Below are 23,628 nucleotides of genomic sequence, written 5' to 3'. Positions count from 1 at the left end.
TGAGCTGTGTTTCATTACCATAGTGCAATTAAACTTTCTAAAGGAATTGATGGGGAGGTGTGGAACCAAAAGGGATAGCACTGAGTGGACAAACAAATGAAGAAATAAATAGATAAATGGGTAAATAAATTGCTAAATGAATATATAAATTGAGAGTGAGATGGGGGGGGCAGTGGAAGGGGGAGGGAGAGAGTAGGTGTGCTTTTCACCTAGCCTGAGTTGCCCAGTTTTAAGAGGAATGGGCACTGTGATTGTGGTTATCCCAGATTACTGAACCAAATTTAGTAGTTCAAATTAATCCTGAGGGTTGCAGGTTCTGGACCCAGAGCCAGAACATTTGTATTCGAATCTCAGACATGCTAGAAACTCCAAGGGTGATCCTAAACAGTCATTTGACCTCTCTATTTTAGTTTCTTATCCATTAACGAACAGGTCATTTCTAGGGTCACTTTTGGCTCCTAATCTGCAGACCTTGTAGGGTATAGTAGGAAGGACACTGGACTTGGAGACAGAAGACTTGAGTTGTAGACCTAGGTCTGCCATTGTCTATCCATTAATCAACAACGATTTATTAGACAAAAGTACCAAGTACTGTGGTAAGCCCTGGAGATAAAGAGGAGAGTGTCGTCTAATGGGGAAGACAACACGAACATACACCATGATAGATATAATATATACTGAATGAATACAAAGTAGTTCCAGAATATGTTGTGCAAGCAGCTGATAACATATGAGATGGAGAGGGAGAGAGAGGTTTAATGAAAAAAGATCCTCTTCAGCTGAGTCATGAAGCAAACTAAGGATGGGAAGGAGGGGAGAAGAAGACATACATCCCAGGGCAAGGGGAGTAGGGGACAGCAAGGGCAAAGGCACTTAGAAATAAGGAGGTTAATATGAGCAGAACCCAAAGTGAGAGAAGAAGAAGAAATATAAAATGACTGGAAAGGTGGGAGGAGGCCATCTTGGAAAGAGATGTAAATGTCAAACAGAGGAGTTTATATAGGGATCTATTGTAGTTTGTTAAATAGGGAGATCCTAAGATCTAAACTTTAGTAAAATTGCTTTGGCCTCAGTGTGCAGGCTGGATTAGAAAGAACAGATACTTGACATGTTGTTGCTCAGCCATTTCAATTATGTCTGATTCTTTGTGACCTTATTTGGGGTTTTCTTGGCAAAGATATTGGAGTTGTTTGCCATTTCCTTCTCCATTTCATTTAATAGATTAGAAAACTGAGGCAGATGGTCAAGTGAATTGCCCAGGGCCACACAGCTAGTAAGTGTCTGAGGTTGGATTTGAACTCAGGAAGAGAAGTCTCCATAACATTCTATCCACTGAGCCACCTAGCTGCCCTAAGTGCTTGAGGAAGGGATATTGATTCAAAGGCTTTTGAAGCAGTCCAGGTAAAATGTGATAAGGGAGTAAACTAGGGAGGTAGTTATGTGAGTATAGAAAAGTGGATGTATGTGAGGGACTTTGGTGAGAAATTTGGCCACTGATTGGATGTGTAGGATGAATGAGTGAGAATTGGAGGCTCACAGACCCAGAGATGGAAGGAACCTCAAAAACTCTGGAGTCTAACCCTCTCATTTTACAGGAGTGGAAAACAAGGGGCAGGAAAGTTAAGTAGATTGGCCAGGTCTACACAGGTAGAACTCTGGGTCTGAGAGATGCAATATGAATGTTATTCTTCCTTACTCTGATCCCAATATTATCTATATTGTGTCACACTGCCTGTCGACTAGGGCTTAGGGGACCCCAGTACTATTAAGTCTCTAATGAAGTCAGTGATTTGGAACATTTTGGTTGCATCCCCTTTCTGGTGTGTTCCCCCAGCCCCCACAAATTCCATTGAATATACAGTGGTCTCATGCCCACTCTCCTCTTTCCTCTCAATTTGATTTAAGAAGAGGGACATTTATATCTTCATGATCTTTTAAGCCAATGGATCCTTCTTCCAGTGGATTGTTTGTTTTTGTTTTTATAAGCCTAGTCTCTTGTTGGGTAACAAGCATCCTTGAGAATTTCTGGAATGATTATATCATCAGGAAGTCATTCAAGTTCTGGGCTTGGAGGCAAGAAGACCTGAGTTCAAACTCTGCTTCATTCCCTTATGAGTTACGGACCATTGGCAAGGCTCTTAATTTCTCTCAGAATTTTCTTCCTCATCTGTAAAATGGGGATAATGATGGTGCTAAATACCACATGGGGCTGTTGTGAGGGAAAGCTTTGTGAATCTAACAATTTTGTGTAAATGTGAATAACAGAAAGTATTGCAATGGTGTTCAGTTATTATTCTCTTTGTTGACTTTAATTTTGATGTTAAAGAGAGGCCCTTCTGTTTTTACTGGACTATGTGAAGATCAAATAAGATAACATATGTAAAAAGCTCTGCAAAACTTAAAATGATACATATGTGTTAGCAGCTGTTATCACATAGGTGGCCCTACCCAGAATTTTCTCACCATTGAATCTGTTTGGATACCTGAGTGTATGAGAAGTCTTTAATGACTTCTAGCTTTGCAGCAACTGATTGCTAAGGCAGGGCAGAGGCTCCCTCAAGTAGGTAGGTATTCCACACACACACATGAGGTATTCAATAGAGTACTGGGCTTGGAGGCAAGAGGATCTGAGTTCAGACTCTGCTTCACTCACTTATAAGTTATGTGATGCTTGGCAAGTCATAGGCAAGTTTATGCCATATATAAAATAAGGGATTCCACTTAGATCACTTCTAAGGTCCCTTTGAGCTCAAAATCTATTAGCATGTGACTGGTACAACTAAAATTCACTTGGCTTTCTAATGTCTGCCACCAGAGAAGTATGGTTATATCTCATTTTTACATAACAGCTGAAAAGTTGCAGGTAATTAAACTTTTTGTAAACTGAAAGCTATTTTAAAAGCACTAGGAAAACCGTCAATTTAATAATAATAGTGCTTTATGACTGTAAAGGGCCTTAAATCTTTCAGAGGGCTTTTCTTACACTGGCTTTGTTGATCCTGATAAAACATCTTGTGAGATAAGTAAGCTAGTTATTATTATTCCCATTTTATAGGTTTGAAAAAAACCTCAAAGAGGTTAAGACTTGTCTCAAGATTATACCTTCATTTTTAATCTACTGACATGGCAACGAACCCTTCTGTTCAGGAAAAACAATAACATAAATCTCCCTAGTAGTTACTATTTAGCAAATGTCTGCCATATGAGTGTGTATGTGTGTGTGTGTGTGTGCATGTGTGCATGTAGAAAATGTTTAATGGTGAGTTTTCTTTAAAAACAGACTTCAATTTACTGTAATTAGCCTCAAGGTTAGAAGACCTATGTCTGATAATTTCTATCTGTGACTAGTTATGAACAGATTCCATTCATACCACTAATCCTGAGTTACTTCATCTTTAAGATGAACATGGAGCTGTTGTGAGGAAAAGCTTTGTGAACCATAACATGCTTTGTAAATGCAAATACCAACAAGTAAAAAGTACTGCAATGTTTTTCAATTGTTATTATTATTAGGGTCTCAGGAAAGTGAGATAGGGAATGAAGTGTAGGGGAAATGCCAAGACTTTGTCTGGAATTATCATACCTGTCCTCTAATATCTGCTTTGGGAAAAATGTTTTGCAGATATAGCTTGGATAGAGGAAAGGAATTGTCCCAGTCTCCATGTACTAGAGCAGAGTGCTGTTGGAGTAGATTAACAAGCTAATAAATCAGCACGCAGGATAAAAATGATGAGGGAGCAGTGCTTAGGAACATCTGGAGCACCACAGGAGGTTGAATAGATGACCTTCCATTGTTTCCTACCACAGAGCTGTGGGGTACATGACTCTGGAAAGGAGGTTTGGGGGTGACAGTTTGGTACTTTTCAATACATCTCTCACCTCCTTTTTTACAAGCTGCCTTAATGGCACAGCCCTGGAGATTAGGGGAGCTGTGATATCTGGATATATTCCACTGTGCCCCACCCTGCTTTTTCTCAGAGCTATTTAAAACCTGAAACTTGTACAAGGAAGGAAAAGAAGAACGTAAATAGTAAATTGAATTCTGTCTATTTTGCTTGGATCAGTGTTAATTACATTTGGCATTTGGAGAGCTCTTTTCATCTGCAAACTTCACAAAGATATAGGGTGAAGGATGTGAGGAAAGATAGAAGGGGACATACTGTGGGGATCTGATTCTGGGAAACTGAGGCTCAGGAAGGCTAGGCAGTTTGTCTTCCAAAAATTTTCCCTTTCCCCAATAGGATATATTTAAGGGCAGAACTGGAGAAGTGTATGAATGCTTGTCAGAGTTCTCCAAACTTTATACACAGGCCTCTCCTACTAGGGGAATTTAGTTAAGGATAAGAGAGTAGAATAAAGGAAGAAGAAGGAAGACTATGGTCTTCCAAGTCACATCTAAGAAAGCCTGTGATTCCTCCTGTATTGAGCCTTTCACCAAGAACATCCAGTTTGGGCCATGTATGTGTACCTCCTATGCAATGGTGAGCAGCTAAACAAGGCACTCAAGGCTTCAAAAGCTAAAATCAGAGGATTTTTTTGAATGAGCTCTCTAAAAACCTTCCGCCTTGTTCAAAGAGATCTGGTGGTAATTTTTGTTTGTTTTGATGTTTTCCTAAGCAATAAAAGAAAAGGCAAGTCAGGCCTCACTGTCCAAAGGCTTAATTGAGAAAGCTATTTCTCCTTTCTTAGGCCTCAGTTTCATATCTAAAACAGAGTTGGGAGCAGGGGGAAAGGGAGAATTTATTTGAATTCTAAAGACACTGTCAACTTTAAAACCTGTTATTCTGTCTCTCTACCGGAAAGCATGCTGGCCCATTGTTCCCATGACAGAATAAGAGAATAGAACCTGTTTTCTTTTCTCTCTAATTCATTGCCCAATCCCTTACTGCATTTTACTCTTTCCTACTTTAAGAACAAAGTAACTCAGAGGAGAGAGTAAGTGATACAAGATGTGGGGAAGAAGCAGGAAGAACTCTGAAGAATTGTGTGAATTAAGGATGAGATAGGATGTAAGAAATTAGAAAACCTTAGGAAATCAAAGAATATCAGAAATTGGAATGGGATTAGATTTTGTTAGCCCAATACTCTCATTTTATAGACCAGGAAACTGAGGTCCAAATAGCAGAACCCTGGTATAATGGGAGGAACATTGGATTGAAAGTCAGGATACTTTAGTTCCAGTTCCAGCTTGGTCACTAATTTTCTTTTAAGCATGATTAAGTTTTTTCTCCTTTCTGGACCCCAGTTTTCCTAACTATGATAAGAGGTTGGTCTGAAGCAGGAACTTTTTTCTTTTTGGCAGGGCAATTGGGGGTTAAGTGACTTGCCCAGGGTCACCCAGCTAGTAAGTGTCAAGTGTCTGAGGCCAGATTTAAACTAAGGTCCTTCTGAATCCAGGGTCAGTGCTTTATCCACTATACCATCTAGGTGCCCCCTGGAGCAGGAACTCTGTTTTTGTGTCACAGACCCCATTGGAAATTTGGTGAAACCTAGGGATTCCTCAGAATGTTTTTCAATGCTTAGAATAAAATATATAAGATCACTATGGAAACCAAATATGTAGAAATAAAGTTATTTAAAAAAATAAGTTTACAAAACCAATCTTTTCTAGTTTGGACATTCTATGTTCTAAAGTCCATTCTGATAGAGTCCTAACATTCAATGTTCTGAGGTCCCTTCCATTTCTTACGTTTACCTTCTAAAGAATTTTCCAGTCCTGACATTCTATGTTTTAAAGTCCCCTTCAGCTCTAGCATTCTATGTTTTAATCTTTTAGTTTTGACATTTTATGTTCTCTAGTTTTGTTGTTATTTCCTAAAGATCCTTCCTTGTCCAGTGTTGTGTGATTCTTTTAACCTTGGGCTGAAGGAGCTCAGAGTCATATCTTGAGTGACTTTAGGATCCCATCCCTGCCCTTCTGGAGTTGCCCGGCTGCTGGCATGCTGTATTTCCCAGTGGGTGGGGTTGAAGGGATTTCCATACACAGTGCTGGTACTGGCGCCACATTCCTGAGTCACATATTTCTCTATCCTATGCAGTTCTGGGTAATCTAAAAATGCAATATCGCTGTCACCAGCTCACAGAAGACATCCAGCCTGAATAATTTAACATGTCACTGCCATCCATCATGGCTGTAGGAGCAGGCGCCGGAACAGAAGCGCACAGAAGAGGGTTAGCCAGGCAGCTGACCGAGCAGCTCTGGGAGTTGGGCTGGGCTACCACCCACATGATTACCCATGGGTCCCATGGGAGAAGGGGGTTCACCTGGTAGCTAGGAGGGCATGTTAACACTTTCAAGCCCAGGGGGGACAGAAGTCAATAATAATTCTACAACATTGTTCTTTTGGAAAAGGTGGACTACTACTGATGTCCCAAATTTGGGGTTTTGTTTTGCTCATCCATTTATTCACTTGGGACTAGACCAGACATCAGAAAAATTAGGAAGTCAGCATCATTTCTCTTTGAGGTTTTCTCACTTCTCTTTCTATGCCATTTAGCCAGTGAGTATTGATCCCTTATGCTAAATGTTCTGCTTAGTGAATGACACATAAAATCATAGGGCCATAGAGCTGGAAGAGACTTTAGAGGTCATCTATTCATGAGATGATAGACTTCATAGGGCTGTAAGAGACGTTAGATACCATCTAGTACAACATCCTTATTTTCAAAGGTGCAACAATTTTCCCAAGGTCACCTAAATAGTAAATGGCAGGGTCACGATTTAAATCCAGATAGCAACCCAAACCTAGTTCCCTTTCTACTGTACCACTAAGCTTTCCAAACCTTCCTTTTTTCAAACTGAGGAAATTGGGACTCAGAGAAGGCACAGCACTTTTCAAAAGGAAGACAGTAAATTAGTGATAGAGATATGCTAAGAACACAGGTTCTTTCTCTCTTAAATGTTCTTGATCATACCAGACTGCTATCACACTAATATTTTAGTAACTTCAAGAGTCATTCTGTCTCAAGGTATTTATGTTCAAAAAGAAGAAAAAAATGCAGGTATTCTGTAAGGCCTTTCTGGGAACTTTCCAGAATTGTGCCGTGTAGCTACCAATGTATTCTACTTAGTTTTAAGGTTGACCCTGCTTAGGAACCTTTTAACACTGAATAAAGTGGTTTCTTGGGAATCCAGATTACATATTGATTTCAAAAATGAAAACTTTAGAAGATACCTCAGAGACCACGTAATCCATGTATCCTCCCCTTTAAAATATTCAAAAACTTAGATCCAGTGAAATTAAGTCACTGACAGCCATCCCTGAGTGAGTAACAGAGACTTGGTCTCCTGAGGCTAAGTCATTCATTCATTCATCCATTCATTCATTCATTCATTCCAAGATATATATGAGATGTACTGTGAATAAAGCACTGAACAATAGCTGATAACACCAAGTACCTGGAGACAATTCCCCATCTGTCTAACCAGAGTTCAACTTGGTGATTCAGAGCCTAACGTCTAGCTTCTGCTCCTCTCCTCTTTCCCCATTCTCCCTCCCTCCTTCACTGAGGAAGTGTAGGCGGTGCTAGTACATGAAGCTGTTTATGTACTCATCTAAATGCTCTGATCAGCCCTTTCATAGTGCTATCATGTTCTAGCCATTTGCTATCTTTAGGACCCTAATGGAAATATTCATGGGGCCCAAGGTAATTAATGACTACACTTTAGTGCCCTAAATCATCTACAGGGTATTAAAATGCCAGCAAAGGGTACTTTTTTTTTAAAACAGCAGTCTGAGTCATCTCTGAGTTCATAATTGGTCCTTACCCTTGCGAGTTATGTCTGTCCACACTTTAGAAACGAGCTTCTCCCAGCTCCATGTTGTTGTGAGGTAATCCCCAGGCATCCAATGATGTCTTCTCATCTCCCAAGGCTCACTAATCAAGTGAAGATCCCTTTCCCCAGGGTTCATGGAAGATTTGATGCTGTTAGATTTAAAACATTGAGTAGCCTTGGGTTTACCAGAGTATTTACAACTATGCAGGACCTTAGGGATCATTTTGTCTACACTCATCATTTTACTGATGGGCCCAGAGAAATGAATTAACTTGCATGGAGTCATCCAATTAATAAATGGCAGAGCCATAAGGCAAACCCAAACCTGATTCTAAATGCATATTGCTTTCAGCAGGACTGGCCATATAGATGAATAAAGTTGATAACTTCCTATGCAGTATGCTTTGATGGTTATTATTAGGAAATCTCTTTTGCCTTAGAAACATCTCTCCTCTACTAATCAATCACAGTCCATATGAATCCATCATTAAGGATTTATTTATTTGAGTTAATCATTGATCTCTCTACTCCTTATAATAATATATAGTATCATAGATATAGATTTGGAGACCTTCAAGGTCATCTAATCTAAGATTTTCATCTTATAGATGAGTAAACTGAAGCCCAAACAGGATTAGGTGATTTGCCCAGTATTATATAGAGAGTGTCAGAACCAGGATTTGGGCCCATATCAAACTCATGTTTGAACCCACTGACGTCAGATGCAATGCTCTTTCCATGGTATCACATTACCAGACTAAAACACAATCCACCCAAAATAGTGGATCTTAGGGTTCAAAGTTGGAAAGGAACTTAGACATCTTCAATGTTCAACTTCCTCTTTTTAAAAATGAGGAAATGGAGACCCAAAAGAGCCAGGGGGATGTCATGGAAATCTTGTATGATCTGGAGTCAGAAAACCCGGACTCCAAACACATGGCTACCATTTCCTTTGTTTATGACTTTGGACAAGTCACCTATATTCTCTAAGCCTTAATTTCCTCAACTGGAAAATTAAAAGATTGTATAATTTGACCTGTTAATATATCTTCCATTTTTAAATCTTTGACTCTGAGATAGGAATTTATTTGGCCATAGATAGTAATAGACACAGACCTTGAACCCATATATTCTGATTCCTAGGCCAGTGTAGTTTCTGCTTAGTAGAAGGGAAAGGAATAAATATTTAGTAAGTACCTAAGCACTTTACAAATCTCATTTGATCCTCCCAGCAACCCTGAGAGGTGGGCCTCATTATTATCTTCATTGTACAGTTGAGAAGCAGATAGCGCTTAACTGATTTGCGCAGAGTTACACAACCAGGAAATATGTGAGGCTGTATTTGAACTCAGATCTTCCTGACTCAAGATCCAGTGCTCTATCCACAGCTCCACCTAGCTGCCTCTATTATTATAAGCTAGTGTGGAGATAGCAATGCACTAGACTTCTTGAACTAGATGATAATCTTCCTTCTTCCTCTTTAATCCCCCTCCCCAATAAAATAGCCTGGTTTGGCTTCAGAAAGAAAGTATTGTTGTTGAAGTTCTGTAAACATGGACTGGACCAAGAAGTTGACTGAGCTACTTGGCTCTGAGGTCCTTTCTGGTGCTGAGATTCTTGTCACCCTTCTCCATCTACAAACATGGCACCATTCATTCATCTCCTGTGTGTGACAAATTTCTCCACAACTTTATGAATTACTCTCCTACTTGAATTTTTCAGTTCAGCAGTATTGGCCTGCCAGCTGTTCCACTCATACCATACACCATTTTCCATCTCCATCCTTTTGGAATAGCTGTCCTCATGTCTAGTTTGCTCTCCTTCCTCACCCCCACCTTTTAGCAGCTCTGTTTTCCTTCAAGACTAAGCTTAGATCTCGTCTTCTACATGAAACCTTTTCTGAGACCCTGGATGCTTGTACCCTCTCTGCAAAACTGCCTTATATTCACGTAGCACAATGTTTGGCACACTATAAACACTTAAAAAATTCTTCTTTCTTTTTTTCCCTTGCTTCAGTTTGTGTGTGTGCCTTCATGTGTATGTATATGCACAAAAATGTATATATATAGATAGATAGATAATATAGATAGATAGATATAGATATACAAAATATACATCTATATTTCTATCTATATTATACATATATGTGGTAAAGAAAGGAAGGAAACAATCATTTGTGATAGACATACAAATATACATATACATTGATATACATACACAAAGTGAAGGAAGGAAACAAACATTTGTTTTATATATATACACATATGCACACACACATACACACATATATATATATTGTGTATATATATAAATACACACAATTATGTTTATATATAATATGATATATATGTTATATACAAAGTGAAGGAAGGAAATAGGTATTTTTTATATATTCAGGCAAACATACAACTTGATTTACAAATATATTTTTTGTATATATTTAAAATATATATACACATATAAGTATATGTGTATATATACATATACATACACATCTTTATATATTATTTTCATGATGCCTCTTTCTTCATTAAAATATAAGCTACTTAAAGATAAGAACTGTTTATTGTCTTTGTATTTCCAGAGACTAACATAAACTCTAGAAATATTTATAATTGAATGAGCAATGGATTTGGAGTTTAAGGATCAGGGCTGCAATCCCAGCTTTGTTTCTTCTCATTTGTGGGACCTTGGGTCAGTCACTTTACCCATCTGGGCCTCAGTTTCATTAGTAAAATGAGGTGGTATGACTTGATGGCCTCTAACATTCATTTCAGGTATAAATCCTGGATCACATGATCTGTAATCTTATAAGGATTCATTATTTGGTTGATTGATTTATTCATCCATTTATTATTTCATTCATAGTCTTTCTGAACTCTGGTATTCCAAGATTTTGTGATTAGTAAGCATTCACTGAGTGCTTCAATGTCACATTGCCACTACCACCACAGTAAGCATTTATTAAGTGTCTCCTACATGCGAATTACTGGACTAGTTTCAGGCGTAACAAAGATAGGGTGTCCCCATGTATAGATGGATGTACTTGTAGTCAGGAAGGACAAGATTCAAATCCAATCTTTGATAACTTGTGACTATTGGCAAATTGCTTACCTTCTCTGAGACCCTAGTTTCATTTTCTGTAGAATTGGGATACTATTTTATGTTGTTACTGTATCACAGGGTTACTTTGAAGTTCAAATGGAAAACAAAATGTACATAGCAATTTCAGGATATACCAATCTGTGAAGATTTTGAGTTTGGGCCAGTGATGAGGACAAACCTACCAGAAGTAGAGAATGTTTATTTGTACTGTGACTGCAAGGTGATGGATGTTTTGGCCACACTAACTCCCCGACACCTTCTACTAAATCACAGAATTTGTGGCAAGAGTACCTACTATAGCAAAATCACAAATCCTTGAAATATTGAGGTACTTTGATTGCCCATTGTATGGAAGACTTAGAGTTCAGGACTGAAGCAGGAGGAAAGATATCAGACCCTGGTGATATTGAAGGTATTTTGGACTTTAAATTCATCTGTAAATGTCATTGGGCTCTATAAGACATTCTTCTATTAGCACCTTCATGAAAAGTGGTTTATTGGCTATTTTCCAATCTGTCAGCTAAGTTTGGAGCAGTTCCTCTCAGGAAGGAATAATAATTAGTGAGTTCTGATGGGCAGGAGGAAGGAATAGATTCTGAACTGAGCCAATACTCCAAGTGCCTAGGGGATGTCACCTACATATGAGGTCCTGAGCTCCAAAAATATGTAGGAGATAATGCTGACCTGAATTGCCACCTCCTCTCCTCACCCCCTAAATGTTTTCAATTTAAGCTTGGTTGAAATAGCAAGGCATAACTGAATAAGCACCAGATTTGTCTCTGTCTTCAAGAAACTTTCGGTTTCTTAGAGGCAACTCCATTTTTATGCAGTAGCTTATGTGACTGGTTATCTGTATGATCATGAGACATACCAGAGGGGACTTCTAGTATGCTGTGGCACCAGATGGAGGGAATCAAGGAAGAAAGGTATATGTAGGCCAAGTCCTTAAGAATAGGTAGGATAATAGACAAAAAAATGCATCCAAGAGAGTGTTAATCCAAGTGTCCAGAATGTATTTAAGAATAAGGGATAGGTTCCAGGAACTCCAAGTAGGCTAGATTGTTTGGAATTGTTAACAAAACATAGTAGAAAATAAAGCTAAAAATGATAGTTCGACCTTAGATTGGAATTGAAGAGGAGGATGGGCTTTTAATTCTAGGCTTAGGAATTTAAATGTTACTTATTAGTCAGTGGGGTAATATTAAAAGATGTTGAACAAGGGTTGACTGAATTCCCTTTAAACACTTTTAAAATAAATTGACTGTTTAGAATATCTCATCCTTCCTATGCTAAGCCTAATGGTCCCTGCCCTGAAGGAGCTTACCTTTGGTAAGTATAATGGTTAGATAATACTATAGTATGGATAAAACAACAGAGGGACTAATAATAATAATAATACCTTTCAATAGTGATTTATAATTTATTAATCATCATAATATAAGCAGTTACATTTATATAGCACTTTCAAAGTTTACAAAGCAATTTACATACAATATCTCATTTGATTCTTATAACAGCCCTGTGTTATAGGTGTTACAGGTATATTATTCCTATTTTATATAGATAAGAAAATTGAATCTCAGAATGGTTAAAAAAAACCTATGTCTTGCAACTTCAGGGCCAGCACACCATTCACTACACCATGCTATTGGCAAAGTGTTTTCTTTTTTAATTTGTTTTTTCAGAATAACCCTATCAAGCATAGAAAGGTAAAGGTTAGTCTGCCCATTTTACATCAATGGAAACTGAGGCCCAGCTAAATTAAAGGATTTGATGAAGTTCACAAAGTAACTCCATGCTCTTTCTATTATGCCAAGTGAGTGTCTTGAGGTTGAAATGGGCAGAGATGAATTTTCACACCACACCCCCTTCATTCTTCTGGGCTTGGGGTCCTTGTTCAAGTCTACATCTCCAGGGCAAATAGCCCTTCATCCTGCACCCAGAGCACTGGACAGAAAATGAAATATTGACAAGGCTAAAGGAAGGGGACTGTAACTGCTTCCACTTTTGCCGCTTCTTTTCCTATGCCAAGAATGGCGATGCTTGGACTATAATCTAGATGAACAAAAAGGTCCTTTTTTTTTAAACAGTAAAATATTTTAATGGCAGTTTAAAATGCCCCGCTAATCTCCAGAGTTCTCTTCTTTCCTGTCATTTGCAAAAAGCTCCAGCAGTTTTGTGCCAGCTCTATTTCAGACAAGAGTCTTATAAACTTTAAGACAAGAGAATAGAATCTGGCAGAGTTTGTGCCTGTTCTGCAGTCTCTGAGGCTGATAGAACCTTGGGGCTGGGGATTTGGGAGGTCTCTGGAAATGACACACTGGATAGAGAGGCAGAAAAATTAGGACAGCATCCCAGTGCTCATATATCTCAGTTTTGTCACTGTGAATGAGGTACCTGGACTCTTAGCTACCACGTATACACCCCCTAATGAGTATTATACTATTTTCCCTACTTATTTCACTAGGTTATATGTGGTTAGTATCAAATGAATGTGTGTATCTCTATCTCTATCTCATCTCCTCTATCTCTCTATCTCATCTCTTTCTCTATCTCTATCTCTACGATCTCTATCTTCATGATCTCTATCTCTATCTCTACCTATGCCCATGCCCATGCCCATGCCCATACCCATACCTTTACTTATACCTATACCTATACACATATGTGTATGTATATACTTTGTAAATCTTTTCAAAGGAGGGAAACAAGCACTTATTAATTTCTTGCTATATGCTATGTACTTTACAAATATTATCTTATTTGATCCTCTCAGCAACTCTGGGAGGTAGGTGCTATTAGGATCCTCATTTTACAGTTGAGGAAACAAAAGTAAACAGAGCTAAGTGACTTACTCAAGGTCACACAGCTATTAATTGTCTGGAGCTATTACCATTTAGGTGTCTACAACCTTAGAGTTAGCCATGGTATCTGTAAAGGACCTCTCAAGATCTCCCCTGAGCATTCCCACCTCAGAATAACCATTCACCTAACATCAGGGGGAAAAAACACAAGTAGAAATGCTTGCTCAGAGATACAGCATCCAGGTGAGGAGAGGGAAGAATGTCACCAACTGTTCTTCAACTGCCTGGTAGCTCAAAGGAACCATCGAAAATGCTAAGAAAAGAAATTGAAAGGTGAGCATGTCACATTTTTTTGTGTGCACACTCAGTGCAGTTCAGAAACTCTGAGTCAGCATTTTTTTTTTTCAGTTCACAGCCAATAAAACATTTTATCATCCACATGGTACCAACTTCTGAGTTACTCATGGCCAGGAAACAGCTTCCCAATTTTTTCATGTGATAGGATTAGAAGAAGGCAAAGAGCAATTTGGCATACTCTAAGGACTAAAGCTAGGCATATGTTCTAACCTTTCAGGCATAGAAATCATTTTGTAAAACTCAAAAGATGACAAAAATGTGGATTATTGTAGTTAGAACAGTCAAATGCATATGTACACTTATACAGGACCATTAGAACTTCAACTCATATCATTTCTGTGGCACCCTGTTGAGCCTGAATGTGGAAGGGAAAAAAAAAAACACCCAGGACTTAGAGTTAATTAAGGACATGTTAAGGATGGAGTATACATTATCTTAGGAACATTAGGATACAGGTGTGGGAATTGATGAGAGCAACTCAGTGAGGTCTGTGTTTGCCCAGATGTCTCATGGATCTTTATTTCTGACAAATAAAGAGTAGGAGTCAGCTTATGTTCATTTCTACCTTCTAAGGGAACTAGTGTGGAGTGTGTGTGTGTGTGTGTGTGTGTGTGTGTGTGCGCGCGCGCGCAAGTGCATGTACAGAGTATTGAGTTGTTTAAGCTTAATTTATATTATTTCTGGTTCAAATGATCCTCAAAAGCAATAATTAAACCCTAAAAACAAAGAAAAAATACAAGAAGTTTAGAAGGAGACATGAGTGTCGATTTTGTTACTACCCTGTTAAATTTAGCATACTTTCAAAAACAAACTGCATAATACAAGTTCATAATTTCACATATAATCTTTATTCATTTTATACAAGATTGTTTATTTGTTGATGGCTGTATTCAAAATAAAAAAAGGAAATTTAATTTTTCAAATTGTATTCAGAATCTGAGGACCTAATTGCAAGTCCTAACTATATTCTGAGTATAATCTTCAAACAAATCACTCTTGCTCTTTGAGCCTGTTTCTTTACCCATAGTAAAATGAAGGACTTGGGCCTGCTAATGTCTAAGGTCCCTTTAGCTCCAAAATGTGTGGATAAATACTTGCCTAGAGGACAACTAGCCTTTCCCTACCCCTAGGTTTCCTCCAGCCATCATTTTATTGTTGAGGAAAGCAAGGAGAGGTTAAGTGACTTTTCAAAAGTCACATGTATGGTCCGATTCACAAATGAGATTTGAACCCAGGTCCTTTGAACCAGGTCCAATGCTCTTTTCGCTGGACAGCAAAAAAAGAATCTAGGGTTTAGTTTATAGATTCCTAGTAAAGTGTTCTGCCTGGGAACTGCATTTTAGCAGCAGTAAGAATAACATTATTTATTAAATAATGTAGACACTCATATAAATTTACTATCAGTATTATAGACTCATAGATTATTAGAACTCAGAGACCTTATAAATAATCTAATTCAGAGATCTCCTATTACAGATTGAGAAATTAGATTGTGACTTGTTCCAAGTCATACCAGAGGATAAAAGATAAGGGAATAGGTCCCTGAGTATCCTTAGCCCCAGCTGATTATTTTGCTCCTAGACACTCAACAGCTACTCTCATACTCTCACAATATGTGATCGAATTTCTCCTCCAATGTCCTGGATAATAACTATCTCAGACATTTTTTGTGAGATGGCACAGATCTAGTCCCAGAATATTATAGAGAGAATAGAATTAAGTATTACAGCAGAATTGCTGTATCTGATTGGAATATAAATTTGTATTGTTTCATTCAATACCTGTGTTGCTAAAAAGTTGGGGGGAAATCGAAATTTTGTAAATAAAATCTCATTTAAATTCAATTAAAACATTTATTAAGTGCTTCTTAGGTGCAAGGAATTGCATTATGCACATAGCTTGGGGATATGACACTAGGGATACAAAGACTAGATGAATGGACAGATGGATGGATGGATGGATGGATGGAGAGAGAGAGAGAGAGAGAGAGAGAGAATGGAACCAATCTTTGTACTCAAGGAGGTTACAGTCCAATGTTCGGGGTCAGGGAGTATGGTTGATGAAAGCAGATTTGTCAGTTTACAATTTGTACACAGAAAGATAAATATAAAGTAATTTGGGAAGAGAGAGACTCCTGCATTAGTTAGATATGGTAAATTATTTTGAAATAACGAAATTAAAAAATTAAATTGTCTTTATGTTTCATAACATAAGGCCCAAATTCTTGCGTAGGTTCTGTCATTGATCAGCTGTATGATTTTAGACAAGTTGATTCATATAGGATGAGAGATTTAAAGCTGGACAGGTCCTTAGCAATCATCTGATTCAATTCCCTCAACTTCCAGATCTAGATCTCAGTTTCTTCTATGAAATTATGAGAATAGATTAAATAATCTCTAAGATTACTTCTAGTACAATATTCTGTTATAAATTTCCTTCCATGTCTAATAGTCTATGTTTGATGTTTTAAAAAGTTTGTATTCTAAGAACTCTTCTAATTTCATGATATGATGGTTTTGTAATTGATATTGAGTAAACTGGGTAGAGGGTGGAAAAGGTCCAATTTGGTTTTTAGGGTTTACATGAAAAAAACTTGCCAAATGTATGGATTTCCAAGAAGCTGATTCCAATGTTTTCCAATTTTCTTATAGGGGGAATAGGTTTTGGAAGAACCAAGGGAAACTCAGGCTCTGAGGCAGATGATGAGACACAGCTGACCTTCTATACAGAGCAGTATCGGAGCAGGCGTAGAAGCAAAGGTAAGTTTCTTCACCCGTGAAGGGCACTGGGAAGGATCTTAGGTCAAGGAAGCTTGAGGTGCTGAGCCAAGCCAGGATCTGTTCATCTATTTCAAACACAAATACTGAGAGCTGTCTAGAGACTCACACCTATAACACATCCCACATATAAATGGTAAGCATGTCATACATTTTTCTCTTCTCAAGGAGTCTTTCCTATGAATTAGTTTTCCCTTGTCCCCCTATCACCAGCTACTCCTTATTGTCCTCCTCAGTTACTAGTCCCTCATAACTCCTTCAGGTCTCTAGCACATAGAATAAAAGGAAGAAGAGAATGGACTTCTGTAACCTGGACTAATTGATTATATTCAAAGAAAAAATGATAATAGTGTTTCTGATAATAAATAAAAGATAAGAAAAGGATAGGAACAAAACTAAACTACTAGTTTCTACATAAAAATTTTAGCCACCTACCTAAATTAATTTAACCAAGCTATCTCCATTATATTTTCATTTTGGTACAGACAATAGTGGAATACTTCTTCTTTCTCTCCTCTCTGATATCACTTATCTGCCTATTAATCTGTTATCACATTTCCTGATAGGGTCATAGACTCTCAGTTGAAGGAGACATCAGAAGTCATTGAATCCAACTTTTAACCCAAAAGGAAACCCTTTTACAACATTACCAATATGTGATTACACAACTTTCACCCAAAGGCTTTTAAATTTAGGGAATCTATTGCCCTCCAAGGCAATCCTTTCCACTATTAGTCACCTCTTTTATGAATTGTTTTTCTTTGTATCAAGCTGAAATATGACTTTGTGAAACTCTCTGTTCTGACTACTTATGCTCTATATTAAGACCTAAATAAGTCTATATGAAAATTTCATACGTGAGTCTCCTCATCAATAAAATAAGGGGGTAGAAACATATAGCTCTGAAGTCCCATCTGGTTGTAGATCTTTGATGTTATGTCCTTACTTAAACCTTCTCTTCTTCAGGCTAAAAATACATATTTCCTTTAACATATAGCATTTTTCTCCACTATTCTCCTTATTTTGGGCAACATTTTCTGGACATGATGCAGTTTCCTAAAATATCTTACTCAGAACTGACCACATTATTTCACATGTATTCTGATCATGGCAGAACACAGTGGAACTCCCACTCTCTCATCTTAGACCAATGTGTCTCTTTTTATGTAGCTTGTCACATCAAATGTTGAGCTGCCACAGGATATTATTGGTGCATGTTGGGTGTTGTTCCCTGGTGCTCTTTAACATGAATTGTTTTCTAGTCAAGTCTCCACTACCTTGTCTTTCAGCAATTCATTTTTAAATGCAAGTGCGGGACTTCATATTGATCTCTTAAATTTTGCCTTAATAATGTGCTTATTGCCACAGCTTGAGGTCTTTCTATATCTTTATTGTACCATTCAATGTATTAGTTATCTTTAGCTTCATACACCCTACAGATCTGATAAGCATGCTATCTACACCTTTATCAAGGTCACTGATAAAATAAAATGGGGACTTCACTTTATTTATTCCTCCATCATTGTAATCCTTTCTTCACTGTTCCTTTCATCACCAAATAAGATTTTTGCTTTCCATTTTGTTCTGATAATGTAATTTGAGCTTTTATTTCACTGATTCTCAGTTCTCCTTTACCATAATTGTCATCCCCTTGACATGAAGATTGTTTTTAAGTCCTCTTCTCTCTTCCTTCATCCCTCTTCTTCCTTCCATTTTTATCCCTTTTCTCCTCCTCCCTATTTTTATATCCTCTTCTCCTATTCTTCATCTTTAGTCTCCTATTCCCTACCTCCCCTCCAATATAGTTTTCCTCCTCTCTTTTTGCCCCTGTTCATCAGATTTCCCTGATGGATGTTTTGTGAGCTGAAGTTTCCAATATATCAGTCCATCATGCAATACCCCAAACAACTAGGATTAAAACTTTTCGGCATACTATTTATTTATTTATTCATCCATTCATTTGTTTATTTATTTATTTGTTCATTTGTTTGTTCATTTGTCTGTTCATCTGTCTGTTCATTCATTCATTCATCCATTTATTTATTTATTCATTCATTTATCTATTTATCTATCCATCCATCCATCTATTTACTTATTCACTTTATCTATCTATCTAACTATTTTTGTTGTTGTTAAGCATTCTGGACTTGGCAATGTGCAAAGATATAGTACTGACCCTGGGGACTAGAAGTCAGAGTCTGATGGCCACCCTGATTAAGATATGAAATAGAGTAGCCAAAGAGCTAAGTGAATTTCTTTACAGTTGTCTTTGGGCTTGCACACAGTGTCTTATTTATTGCACAGGGCATCACCAGAAGGTGATGCATCCCTACAAGTACAAGTTAAATTGTATATAGTAATGAAAGGTCTTTGACTATCCCAAGGTATTATACCAAAGTAGAGATTAGTATTGAGAGGGTTTCTTAGACCATAAGAATGTCAGATTCTTGAGGCTATGTTTGAAAAGTGGACATGTGGAGGAAGAGAAAGGGGGTAGGTGTGAAGGGAAAAAAAATTAGAGAGAGTTAACAAGTGGAATATGGGGCAGGGTTCAGGAAAACATAGATCTGGTTCCATTTTTGCCACTGACTTAACATCTGACAACATGCAAGTTACTTGTGTCTTTTGGTCCTCAATTTATTCACTGATATAATTAGAATGATAATGTAAAATCATAAAGTCACAAAATCCCATGGTTGGAAGGAACTTTAGAGACCATGTAGTTGAACTTGAAATTCAACTGAAATTCTCTCCATACCATCTTGACAATAGATTTTTTCGGTATCTTCTTGAAAACTTGTAGAAAGAGGGGATCTATCCTCTCCTGAGACAACCCAATCTATACTATTTTTAAGAAGTACATATTCTTAAAAATGTTTTCTTTATAAATTTCTCTTCATATATCAGAGGGTGTTTGTGACATTCCAACAACATGATACATGTGAAAATGCTTTGAAGATTTCAAAGTGCTGTAAAATTATAGGGCACTATTGGGCAAATTGTCCACCTGGAGTTAGATGGGAAATCCAAAATGATGAGACAAGAAAGCTATGGAGGAAATAAGAAGTTAGGGAGTAATGGAGAGGAGAAGCAGGGGAGATGAGCAGAGACAATCATTGATCTTTCTTGCTAAGCCATTTATCTATCTATCTATCTATCTATCTATCTATCTATCTATCTATCTATCTATCTATCTATCTATCCACATATATATCTATCCATTTGTTTGCTCACCTGCTCATTCATTCTTTTTCATTCATTCATTCATTTGTTCATTCGTTCATTCATTCATTCATTTTATATGATTCATCCAATTATTTATTCAATCATTCATTCACCCATTTATTTATTTATTTGATTGTGTGTTTATTTGTATGTGTATCTGCTTTTAACTGTGATATGGCAGGCAACTCCTTTCCACTTGTCTTATAGGAAAGGTGATACTGTCTTCTCCTCCCCTCTTTTATCTCTTGGAGAACATATGCTGTTTTGTTCATATCTTCCCCCATACTGAAAATACATCATTCAACATATTAAAGTAGAATACATGGAAATATATAGTATTTTCTTGATCAAGTTTTATCTTGGTGATTGTTTCCCAGAGACCGAATCATAGAATATCTGAGGTGGAAGGGGATTTGGCAGACAGAATGTAAGAGCTTAATGGGGACTTCTTAACCTATGAGTTCTTCATGCCCTTCCCTTTGTCCTTCACCTCCACATTCCTCTGCTTCTATTCCATGGAGAATGTGGGAGTATAGCCTCAGAATGGAATGAGTCTTCTTCCCCTTGAATTTTTCATCCCTGTGCTCATTAGTCTCAGCTTTCTCCTTTATCACCATTATCTCTCTCCCTTCCTCTTTCTTCTATAACCATATCTCCATATAACATTACTTTCCTTGAAAATTCAGTGAGTCAGCAAATCCCTCTGTGTCAGGGCAAGACAGCCTGGCTGTATCTGTGGCAGAGTAGGAGATGATGAAATGCAAATGGATAGAGGGGAAAAGGGGAGAAAAAGATAGAGTATGAGCTAAGTTGATCATACTGTGGATCCCTACTTAATTCACAATAAATCCTCAGCTGTTCCTGAAGAAAGAAGCTGAGCTATTACCCCAAATCAAGTAGTAGTTGGAGTTTATAGGACTGATGTAAATGGAGCTACAAGGCATCTTACATTATAGACCACCTAATCCAACCCTCTCATTTTGCAAATGAGGTATCTGGATCCCATACTAATTAAGTGTTTTGCTGAATGTCATACAGTTGGTAAGAACCAGAGCTGGGATGCAAATCCAGATACCATCACTCCAAATATAGTGTTCTTTATCTATGACATACAATTTAAAGGAAGAAGACTTTGCTAAAATAGAAGTCCTTCAGAAGAAAGCTGGGTCATTGTATATCCTAAAGAAGTCAGGAGAGTTAGATTCCAGCTCTCTTGTTCTTTTCTTCCCTTTGTCATCTATCCATTGAGGGAAATAAATCAATATTGTGAGAAAAGCCCTGGTGAGAAGGCACAGGCTTGAAATACAGTTTTGTTATTTACTAGCTGTGTTAACATGAGCATGTCACTTTGTCTCTGCCTCAATTTCCTCATAATGTAAAAAAGTTCCTTAGACCAGCTTATCCTTAAAATCCCTTCCAGCTCTAATTTCTTAAAAAGGCAGGGTGGGGGCGGCTAGGTGGCGCAGTGGATAAAGCACCGGCCCTGGATTCAGGAGTACCTGAGTTCAAATCCGGCCTCAGACCCTTAACACTTACTAGCTGTGTGACCCTGGGCAAGTCACTTAACCCCAATTGCCTCACTAAAAAAAAAAAATAAAATAAAATAAAAATAAAAAAAAATAAATAAAAAGGCAGGGTGGTCTAGTAGAAAGGGCATTGAACTTAAAGTCGAAAGACCTGGTTTTAAATCCTGATGATTCTGACAGTATCTATGTGACAATGGAAAAGTCATTTAACCTCTCTAAACTTTAGCCTATTCATCTGAAAATGAGTAAGTTGGACTATATGGTCTCTAAGATCTCTTGAAGCTCTACAGACATGGTCCTGTGATCTCCCTGTGCCCCCATTTCCTCATTTGTAAAAGTGAAGATTGTAATTTTTATGTGTTTCCAATCTGACAGGAAAGTTTTGGAGAAAGTATTTTGCAAACTTTAAAGCACTATACAAAGATAACCTATCATTATCCTATAACTAGATGGTCTATAACAAGAATAGGCAAAATCTGGCCTGGGGAACAAATACCACCCTCTACCTATTTTTGTATGGAGCTGGGCCCTTTTTAAGCTTGCAGGCCATACAAAAACAGGCTAAGACCTGCATTTTGCTCTTTGCCAACTCCTAGTCTCTGAGGTAGCTTCAGACTCTAACTGGGATGTTCTGGGTCCCATACCTATTGGTTATGAAAACAACAATTATTGTTGTTTTATTCTAAGGCACATTTTCTAAATTCTAAATTCTGCTTCTGGGTAATATTTATCAGATTTAAACCCATTCTTCCAGCTGCAAAATCACTGGTAACTTCTTGTTACTTATCTTTACAGGAAAGGGGTCTTCCATTTCCTCCTTCTCTCTTCTCTTTTCATCTCTCTCCGTGGAGAAGAAATGAGTTTGTCAGAGGAAACCCAAAGTGTTTTTCATTCCACTCTATATGTCTCACCTTTTAAAAATGCCTGTGAAAAAAACAACTACTACCACCAACCTCAACTATCAAGCAGCAGGAGAATGTCAAGTGCAGTGATTCCCTGGTAGCCGTCAACCTGTTTGCAAATACAGTATAACCTTGTTTCCTCAAGTTCAGCTGTAGTTTGTGTCATTTGTGAGTGATATAATGTGCTTAATGAGGCTTTGAGGCTCCATGGCAGAGATGAGAAAGGGAGGAGGGGAGCAGGAGGAGGAGGACAGCTTCTAGCCCCGTTCTGCCATACAGCATTTCTGCAAGCCTTAAAATAAACCATGCTTCCCTGACTATCATCTCTTCTGTCTGTGTTTCCCACCACTTCAAACCAGCCCATTGCTTCAAAATAGTTAATAAAAAAGCCTGTGTGAGGTGCATCTCTCTCCATGACAGGTGCACCAGAATCTACTCGAAACTTAAATTGATTAGGAGTTAAGGAGCCTGCAGTCAAGCCCAAGACATGCACCATGATGTTCCAGTGCTTCTTTTCTCCTCTCTGAAAGTGAGGTTGTTAGGCAAAGGCAAGAAAAGATTCAGACTCAAGGTTCTCCATTTCTTGGATATGATATGATAGGAGAGGTGAAGAGAGGAAAAGTGAAGGAAAGTCAAGAAAAGAGAGAAATCTTATTTTCCTCTGCATTAAATAAAACTTATTAAGTGTGAGCTATAACATCTTATTTCATAGATATTGGCTAGGAAGTTCATAAATCAAAATTTTTCATATCAAATCTTGTTTAACATTTAATTAGAGATATCACTATTTTGAGGAATTCTAAAAACCAGTGGTATAGCAATTTGGGTTTAGAAGGCTTAAGTTGAAATCTTTGTACTTCTACTTAATAGTGATGTTAAGCATGTCACACCAATTTGGGGGGGGCTCCAGTATTTATCTCTGTAAATGGAAGCTATTTGACTAGATGATCTTTGATGTCCTTTGAAGTTCCAATATTCAGAGATTCTCTCATCATCAATTATTTTAAAAGCAAATTTCTTTTTTCCTTAGTGAAGAATCTTCCTTTAAATAGTATTTTATAAACACAGATTTTTTATTTATTGTTTGTGTAAATAAGATCTCTCCTCTGATACGTACTTATTAGATGTGTGGTGTGACCTTGAGCAAATGATTTA

General features: G+C 37.7%; 1 protein-coding gene across 4 annotated transcripts in view; it reads left to right on the top strand.

The window, feature by feature from the left end:
• The window catches only part of ASTN2 (astrotactin 2), a 1,144,107-nt gene that overhangs the window by 344,737 nt on the left and 775,742 nt on the right, over nt 1-23,628 (top strand). For all 4 annotated transcript variants that reach the window (XM_043982377.1, XM_043982378.1, XM_043982376.1 and 1 more), the window contains one exon: nt 16,695-16,802. In XM_043982377.1, the coding sequence (XP_043838312.1) occupies nt 16,695-16,802 (108 nt within the window). The remainder of the gene's footprint in view (nt 1-16,694; nt 16,803-23,628) is intronic.

The sequence above is a fragment of the Dromiciops gliroides genome, chromosome 2 (assembly GCF_019393635.1).
Source record: "Dromiciops gliroides isolate mDroGli1 chromosome 2, mDroGli1.pri, whole genome shotgun sequence".
NCBI classification, from domain to species: domain Eukaryota; kingdom Metazoa; phylum Chordata; class Mammalia; order Microbiotheria; family Microbiotheriidae; genus Dromiciops; species Dromiciops gliroides.
This window is presented reverse-complemented; position numbering and strand designations above follow the sequence as displayed.